General features: G+C 37.0%; 1 protein-coding gene across 2 annotated transcripts in view; it reads left to right on the top strand.

Annotated features, from left to right (window-relative positions):
- The window catches only part of ECI2 (enoyl-CoA delta isomerase 2), a 24,083-nt gene that overhangs the window by 5,666 nt on the left and 8,714 nt on the right, over positions 1-9,703 (top strand). Inside the window, exons 3-5 of one of the 2 annotated variants that reach the window (XM_005869639.2) lie at positions 377-475; positions 700-885; positions 2,830-2,899. In XM_005869639.2, coding sequence (XP_005869701.1) covers positions 377-475; positions 700-885; positions 2,830-2,899 — 355 coding nt within the window. The remainder of the gene's footprint in view (positions 1-376; positions 476-699; positions 886-2,829; positions 2,900-9,703) is intronic. The other variant, XM_014542403.1, reaches the window with a different exon arrangement.

Here is a 9,703-nt window from a genome sequence, read left to right as displayed (position 1 = left end):
CCTGTTTGCTTCAGTGCATGGCTGCCGGCCGCCATCTTGGCTGACAGTTAATTTGCATAAGGATATGCTGATTAGCCGATGGGAAGGGTAGCGGTCGTACGCTAATTACCATGTTTCTCTTTTATTAGTGTAGATTTCAGGGATTCATAGCCAATAGCACACTTTGTCTCTCCAGTCTTTTTTCTGTTACTTGTGCATTTTTAACAACAGCACCAAAGAGAAGACAAGGGGGAAGTTCAGATCCATTTATGTACCTTGTGAAAGTAGTTGGGAGGGAAGGCATATTCATCCTAGTTGTGGATTTTATGGATCTTAAACTTTAAGGCTCCAGTTTACTTGGACATTTGGCTAAAAATTGCCCCTCTCCTTTTCACAGGCCACTGAAGGACCTTGCAATATGCCCAAACCAGGTGTGTTTGACTTTATTAATAAGGCCAAATGGGATGCATGGAATGCTCTAGGCAGTCTGCCCAAGGTAAATTTGTTACTTTGCTTTTATTTTACTTGCTGTACTCCTAAAGGAAGTTGGGTGTTTCTCATTATCAATCCATTATAGATGGAGCCCTTGAGATCTTAATGTAATTCTATTGAATCAGAACCTCTTTCTCCATTGCAAGGTACTACTTATTAGCATAGTAAGTTTCTCCAAATGCTTATTTGTTGACCATGGGCTTAAGTTATTTGTCATCTTCTCTTCAGGAAACTGCCAGGCAGAACTATGTAGATTTGGTATCCAGTTTGACTTCTTCTGAGTCCTCCAGCCAAGTGAAGCCTGGAGCAGACAGGGAACAACAGGAATATGAAAACCTAGTGGTGACCTCTGAAGACGGCATCACAAAGATCATGTTCAACCGGCCCACCAGAAAGAATGCAATCAGCACCCAGGTGACGTTTCCTTCCCTAGAGTTCTCCCCACCCCCCCGCACCCCTGCCCCGGCTATTATACTCAAAAACTATAGTGTTTCAGCATCATTCCTGTTTTTGTAATATATCATTTGATTTTTGCAGAAAGGTTAGTAATTGTGGCTGCTACTTCACACAAAAGAGGTAGGCCTTCATTATTTAGAATTTGTGAGCTTCAGGTAGGTTCTAAATTTGTGAGCTTTAGGTAGTTCCCCAAAGGGAACTACAACTTCCCAATGATGGAAGCACAGATAAATCAATATAAATGAAACATACATTAATGTGAGAGAATGTGTGTAGAGGTTCTCTAAGGTTGGCATAGACCAGTGATGGCGAACCTTTTGAACTCCGGCATGTCAGCATTTTGAAAAACCCTAACTTAACTCTGGTGCCGTGTCACATATAGAAATTTTTTGATATTTGCAACCATAATAAAACAAAGACTTATATTTTTGATATTTATTTTATATATTTAAATGCCATTTAACAAAGAAAAATCAACCAAAAAAATGAGTTCGCGTGTCACCTCTGACACGCGTGTCATAGGTTCGCCATCACTGGCATAGACCATCCCCAGAAGTATTTTCATGTCACTTAGGCTTGAGAGTGAGCACTGCTCTACCTGCATGAAGCTTTATTTTGTATAAGTAGAGGGAGAAAGGAGAGCAGGACTTCATCTAAAATCAATTATAACCCATCTCTGCTTGAAATGTGCTACTTCCCAAGAGCAACTTTAGTCTTTGAATCTGTCATTGAATTAGAATGATAATAAAAATAAGCACTTTAACCATTTCACCTTGAAAAAAAATTACAGGGAGTTAATTGGATGCTTGGTGCTGCACTAGAAGTGAAATTTGAGAGGGCTCTGACCCCTTTCATTGAGTTTATCATTTACATCTTAAATAAGAATTTCATGAAGTTGGATATATGCCATTCAATTAATAAAACATTTGGTTCTCAAAGCTGTTTTTCCTTTTATCCTGACTCTTTCTATATTATCTTGTTAATAATAATAATACTAGCTACTCTTTACAGAGTCTAGTATGTGTCAGCCGTTTCCACATTCCCACAAGAAGCCTAGTTGTTCAAATTCACATAACAGATATGGAGGAAAACCTAACCCAAAACCCTGATATATCCATCTCCTAATCCTGGCTCTTGCCAGTTACCCTGTCCTACTGTGTCATCATAACTATAATAATAATGGAATGACTTCCTTATTCCCTTCCTCAGTGGAAGGATTTTACGTTTATTCATGTATTTTGAAAAATTCATACATATTTTTCTAAGTGTCTTTGTATCTGTAAATATCAGCCTTCTTCATCATCTTCTCCTGCCTTGAAGTCTATCTAAGGTAGAAACTGCGCCTGCTTGAAATGCATTAAAAGTGATAACAACTACACATCTAGTATTTTCAGCGATGTTGCTGATTTAAAATATTGGGCCTATTGTCCTTCACTATCCTTAGAGTGTGTTGGAAATCCCAGTCTTTTAGCATCATTAACACTTCCCAGACTGACTCCCTGGGCTACTCATGCTCTTTCTTGAGGTTGTAGTTGAAAAGTTGCTTCAAGGAAATCTTTCTCTGGCCACTTCCCATCATATCCACCCTAGATAAGTATCACGCCTTCTCTGAGTTTCCTGCTACTTTGTACTTTCCACCCATTTTAGAGCAAACCCCTCTATTCCAAAGGCTCAAGGATTGTGTCTTATTTGTTCACTTTTGGAAAAAGCATCCACTATAGCTCTTGGTACATATACAAGCAATCGTAAAAGGAATAAAAATCCCTTCAAGTGTATTGGGCTGGCGTTTTGATTATTTAAATACAACCAACATAAGTGTTTGGCACTGTGCAGAGAGCAGGCTTGCAGACTGACATTTAGGGAATCCATCCCATAATGGTTATCATCTTCCCCTTTTCATAGATGTATCAAGAAATCATGCTTGCACTTAAAGCTGCAAGCAAGGATGACTCGACCATAACTGTTGTAACAGGTAAGACATTTTCTTAGATTCCTTTTGTTTGTTTGTTTTTAACAGGAGAAAATCAAAGTGTAATACATGGCATGGGGAATTCACATAGATATAAATCAATGAAAATTCCAAAGACAGTGAGGCAACATTGGATATGTAAGGTATTTTGGCAAAGGGAAAAGGGGGAGTAACAGGGTATTAGAGTTCAGCAGAGAGACTGGGCGATTTACAAGAAGTTGAGGAAGAGCAAAACTTTTCTTAGCGTTCTTAATTAAATTTCTATTTTGGGGGATTTCCTACTAGATAGGAAATTGAGTACATAAGCTCTAAGATCTTGTCCAGTACTAAGATAATCTAATTCTTAAATATATGAAAAATTTAATAGGCACAAATTGGTATTTATAAAAAGCAGATACACATAAGTAAGGAAAGTATTATTGGTACTAAAATTGGGTACTTGCCAATAATAAGTGAAAAGTAATCTTGGCAGCATTACTTTGTGAAAACATTCTAAATATGTTGCCATAATAGAATAATGAAGCAAATTACAGAACATCCACTAGACTGTATATTGCACAAGCATTCAAAAGTATAATTCTAAAGATCAACAGTATAGAAAATGTTTAAGATATTAAAAAAATTAAAAATATATCAGTATTGTGATTATACTGGAAAATAAGATGGATGCCCATGGGCCTGGGCTGATGAAAACATGGAGAATGGAAGTTGTTGGATTTGGAATGGGCATATGCATAGTGGGGACTCAGATCAACTTGAGGTAAATCCTGGGTTCACTCCTTACTCCTGTGGATGACCTCTGCTTCTGAACGGAGAAGACAGTGTTTTACTAACCCCATTGAATGGATGAGATGATGACATGAGATAATGCAGGTAAGGGGCATGGCACACAGCAGACACCTGTCAGAAGTAGCTGTTACTGTTTGTAGGCATGGCAGAAGCAAGAGTGATTTTATTTTTAAATTTTCATTACAATTTGTAAAATAAATAATTATCTAGGGATATCAGATACGTCTCAGTAAAAAATAGAGGGGGGGAGAGAGAACTCTAATAGCTGATTCGAGGGAGGAATAAAAGGGAAGAGTTGAAAATGGCCCTCGTATTTCATTTGTATGCCCAGATAATTTAAGAGAATAAATATAAGAAAAGGAGTCTAGAAATAGCATTGGTTTGATACTGGAGAAAAATGTTTTATATTTTTTAAATGAACTATTCTTAATTAAAGTAAAATATAGGTACATGGTATTTTTTAAAAAAACACAATATGAAAGTTACATAACAAAACCAAATCTCACTCTCCTTGGAACCCCAATCCTGCTTCCTAGAAAAACTCAGTTTTCCTTGATGCCTTTCAGAAAGCTGTCTAGTCTATGTATATACAAGCGTGTGTGTGTTTGTTTCCCTCCACTTAAAAAAAACAAAAACAGAAAAGGAAGCATATAATACACACATATTATACCCACCTTCCTTTCTTAACATTTCCTGAAAAATTGTTCTGCCAGTACATACACTTCTAAGTTTTTCTCTTCAGGACTACAAAGTAATAGTATTAAATTTTTTGGATTTCATAATTCATCATTCCACTATTGATGAACATGTAGATTGTACTTAGTCTCTTGCTATTGAAATGGTGGTGTAGTAAGTACCCTTGGATGTATGTCTTAGAACTAACATGCAAAATATAGGCTGGATTCCTAAAAGTATGATTCCTAAGTTTAATAACAATGATAATAATGGTTAATATTTATATAATACTTTCTGTTTTCCAGGCACTCTAAGCACTTTAATTATTTTTAAAAGTTTTCTTTTAATTTCTTAATATTTTTAAGCTTTCTCGTAACAAGCCTATGTGACTAGCCCTATTATTACACTAATTAATAGGTAAAAAAATTGAAAGATTAAGTTTTGATAAATAGTGCTTTCACTCATTATTTTCTATATATTTTCCACTTTTGGTTTCTAATTCCTCTTTGATCTAATCATTACATGATAATATTCCTTTAATTTCCAGAAAGTTTGTTTGGGGGTTTCCATTTCTGTTCATTCCTAGCTTTATATATTATAATCAGAAATAATCAGTTTTACTAATTTTACTTTTTTAGAATCTATTAAAATTTAGTGTATATTACTATCTATTGAAAATTCTATCTTGAAGATAAAGAAGTAGAAAATGACCAATTTTTATATCCTCCAGGAGCATTTCAACAGTTCTGTGCTATTTTATATATGTGATAATGTACAATATAATATATGAAAAATAATGTTAAGTAATACATTTATTCTTTTTTTAATTCTTTTTAATCCTTACCCAAGGATATGTTTATTGATTTTCATTTTTTAGAGAGAGGGGAAGAGGGAAAGAGAGAGAGAGAAATATCAATGTCAGAGGAAACATTGATCGGTTGCCTCCCATATGCACCTCGACCAGGGATAGAACCCAGAACCTAGGTATGTGCCCTGACCAGGAATCAAACCCGCAACCTCTTGGTGTACAGGACAGTGCTCCAACTAACTGAGTCACCCAGCAAGGGTTATCATCATTTTTAAGGTGTAGAATTTAAATTGTCAGTTTATATTATTTTGATTCCTCAAATTCTGTTTTTTCTTCTAATGACTGTCTTGGATGGAAAAAAATGAATTAAAGGCATCTATCACTATTGTGTTTCTGTCACTTTCTCCTTTGTGTCAAAAAAAAAAATAGGCCCTGACTGGTTTGGCTCAGTGGATAGAGCGTCGGTCTGCGGACTGGAGGGTCCCAGGTTTGATTCCGGTCAAGGGCATGTACCTTGGTTGCGGGCACATCCCCAGTAGGAGGTGTGCAGGAGGCAGCTGATCGATGTTTCTCTCTCATCGATGTTTCTAACTCTCTATCCCTCTCCCTTCCACTCTGTAAAAAAATCAATAAAATATATATTTTTTTAAAAAGGCCTTTGTTTTAAAGCATGTTTTTATCTTGATGATACTAAAAGATTTATGGTTAGTCTCTTCAATATGGAATTTATCCCTTATTGCCAACTGGCCCTCTGGCTCATTTAATGCTTTTTGCCTTGAAATCAACTCTGTCAAATATTAATGCCATAACACCTGCTTCAGTACTGTTTTCACTTGTCTGTAAACCTTTATTGATCTTTTAACTTGACACTTTTCTGAATTATTTTTTATTGGCTGTTTCATATAGCACATTTTTGGGGTTTTCCTCCTCTGATCGTATGTGTTTTTGTTGTAAAGGTTTGTGTATATGACAGATATGTTGGGTTTTAGTTCTGGCATCTTACATGCTGTCATTTATAATGCTTCCTTTAATTGTTATTTTTTACTTGATAGTCTGTGTTTCTCATTTTGCTTAGTGTGTGTTTTATTCCTCACCGTTTGGAAGCTTTTTACTGCTTTTACAGCTTTATGTGGTGCACATAAACATCTCTATCTTCTATTACTCCCTTCGGGCAGTATCTGTTGGTTGCCTCCATGAAAGGTGAGGAAGTGAGCATGAATCCCCTGATATCCCTAAACCTCTCTCCAAGTGTATAATCTGTTAAATAGAGCTCCATTATTTTCTAGCATCAAATGTTGCTGGGGAGATATTTGAGACTACCATTAATTTTGGTTTTAGTCCTTTAAGATCATTTTTTTTCTCTAGATGACCATGGGATACTTTCCCATTTTTTTAAATCACTTTTTCCTAGGCAGTGCACATCCTTTTTAAACTGATTATTAAGGCCTTATTTTAAATTTTCTTTGATAATATCTCTGAATATTTTTGTTTCAATTGATCTGTTCTCTTTGAAAGAAATTCTAGTTATAGAAAAGTAATGTTTGGTCTGTTGGATCTGTTATCTATTATTTTCTCTGAATTCTTAACTCTGTTGTCTTCCATTTGTTTTGCTCAGTTGTCTCAATCCTGTATTTCAATGCCTTGATTGCATTTTTAGCAATGTCTCTTCTCCTTTTACTGCTTCTAATGGCATCCTTTCTTTAATGATTATGGTTTTCTCTTTCATTTTTTTCCTGGATCCTCTCAGGCACCTTTTCATTTCTTTCTATTGTCCATCACTTCTATTTTGAGTCCATAGGACAGCTCAGCTCTTAATGTTTTAGGTAGGTGGGAAGGTGGGTGGATGGATGGATGGATGGATGGATGGATAGATAGATAGATATAGGATAACCATAAGCTTTTTTGGGAAAAGATTTATTGCTCGGAAATTTGTTGAAAATACTATTTATGACACTATTTCCTTCTAGTGGAAACAAGGAAGAAATTGAGGAACAAACATTATGTAGTAATACTGCTGAAATTAATACAGCTCTTTGCTTCTCATCACCCCACATATAACTGTGTAAAGCCCTGCTTATAAAACAAACATGTCCTTTGAATCTTTCCTTTGAAACTGGCCCTCGAGCCCATGTGATCTCTGTTTTTGCTTAGGTCTCCACTGACCATTATATAATTAAATCCACATTTTCAGGCTTTATTTGACTTTCCCTCCTTCTTAAAGCTCTGTCTTCTCTAGGCTGTAGGGGCACAGCCTGCCCCTGGTTTTCCTCCTGTTCCTGGTTGCTCTCTCTGATCGCCTTTGCAAATTCATCTTCTATGTGGCCACCAAATGAAGTATTCCTGAAGGTTTAGCCCTAGGCACTCTTCCCTTCTTGATCTGTGTTCTCCCTGGACCCTCTCATCCATGCCTATTATTAAACTTCAACAAAAGTCTTTAGCCTATGATTCCCATGTCAGTATCTTTAGTCCAGGATGCTCCCCGGGGTTCCAGACTGGTATGGGTGTCACTTCCCACATCTCTACGTGGGTCTTTTTTAGTGTTCCAAATTACAGTGGTGGTTCCATATGTACCATTATGTAGATCAGAATCCTAGCATTAATTTTTAAAATATTTTTATTGATTTTAGAGAGGGAGGGAGAGGTAGAGAGAGATAGAAACATCAATGATGAGAGAGAATCATTGATCAGCTGCCTCCTGCACACCCCCCACAGGGGATCAAGCTGGCAACCCGGGCATTTGCCCTGACCAGGAGTCGAATCATGACCTCCTGGCTCATAGGTCGATGCTTAACCACTGAGCCACGCCGGCCAGGCCCCTAGCATTCATTATTAATACTTGTCCCTTCCTCATCTTCCGTGTCCAGTCTAATCTCATTTCACTTTATCAATATCTCTGGAAGAATCGATCTTTTTTTCTTTCTGTCTTCTCGGCACTAGTCCAAGCCACCACGGACTCAGTCTGAACTGAAGTAAGCCCATATCTAGTCTCCCTGACTCCCTTTTGCCTTCTTCTTTCTCATGCCCAGTCCAGTCTCCTCACTACATTCAAAATAATCTTTTCCAAATAAAAAGCTATTCCTCCCCCATTTAAAAGTCTTTAGTGGCACTATGGCGCTTCAGTGGAGAAAGAAAAATCTTTTAACAAATGGTGCCAGAGCAACTAAATTTCCATATGGGGGAAAAATAAATTTCAATCCCATCTTACACCTTACACAAAAATTAATTTATCTAAGCATAAAACCCAGAAACATAAAGCTTCTAGAACAAAACAATATCTTTGTGACTTTGGGAGAGGCAGAGATATCTTGGACAGGAAAACAACAAAACAGCATTAGCCATAAAAGAAACAATTTATAAATTAGACTATCAAAATTTAAAATTAATATAAAGTTACAGGCTGGAGAAAAAAATATTTGCCATCTAAAAATCTGATTAAGGACTAATATTCAGAATATATAAAGAACTACTAATTAATAAGATGAACCGTCAGATTTTTAAAAAAATATATTTTTATTGATTTCAGAAAGGAAGGGAGAGGGAGAGTGAGAAACAATGATAAGAAAGAATCATTGATTGGCTGCCTCCTGCACGCCCCCTACTCGGGATGGAGCCAGCAACCCAGATATGTGTCCTTGACTAGAATCAAACCCGAGACCCTTCAGTCTGCAGGCTGACACTCTACCCACTGAGCAAAAACAGCTAGGGATGAACGATCAGATTTAAAAACTGGATAAAGACTTGACACTTCATAAAAGAAGTGAAAAGGTTCTCAATATCATTAATGAAAGAAATGCAAATTAAAACCACCCTGAGATATGTCACCCACTAGACTGTCTAAAATCCAAAAACAGACAATATCAAATATTGGTGATGATGTAGAACAACTGGAACCCTTCTACATTTCTGATATGAGAACACTTTATAGTTATTAGTTGGCAACTTGTTATAGAGTTACACATCAGCTCAGTGACATACCAATGCAAAAATTCAAGATAAATTAAGGATATATCTATAAAAAAAAACTTGTACAAAGAACAATCATGGTAGCCTACTTCACAGTAGCCAAAAACTGAAAGCAACAAAATGTCTATCAAGCCCAGCCAGTGTGACTCAGTGGTATAGTGTCAACCTATGAACCAGGAGGTCCTGGTTTCATTCCCAGTTGGGGCACATTCCCAGGATGTGGGCTCGATCCCCAGTAGGGGGCATGCAGGATGCAGCCGATCAGTGATTCTCTCTCATCATTGATGTTTCTATCTCTTTCTCCCTCTCACTTCTTCTCTGAAATTAATAAAAATATATTTTTTAAAAATGTCCATCAATAAGAGAATAAATGATCAAGTTATCCTAGTATATAAAAAAGCCAGGGGCTGTCACAACCGAAACAACCAGATGGACGACCGAACAGCAGGCTGAGTGGGGCAACAAGGCTGGTAGGGGGATTAGTGAGGGACGACCAAACGACTGAACAGCAGGTTGCGTGGGGTGACCAGGCCAGCAGGGGGGACAGTTGGGGGTGACCAGGGTGGCAGGGG

This window comes from Myotis brandtii, unplaced genomic scaffold, assembly GCF_000412655.1.
Source record: "Myotis brandtii unplaced genomic scaffold, ASM41265v1 scaffold300, whole genome shotgun sequence".
Taxonomy (NCBI): Eukaryota; Metazoa; Chordata; class Mammalia; order Chiroptera; family Vespertilionidae; genus Myotis; species Myotis brandtii.
This window is presented reverse-complemented; position numbering and strand designations above follow the sequence as displayed.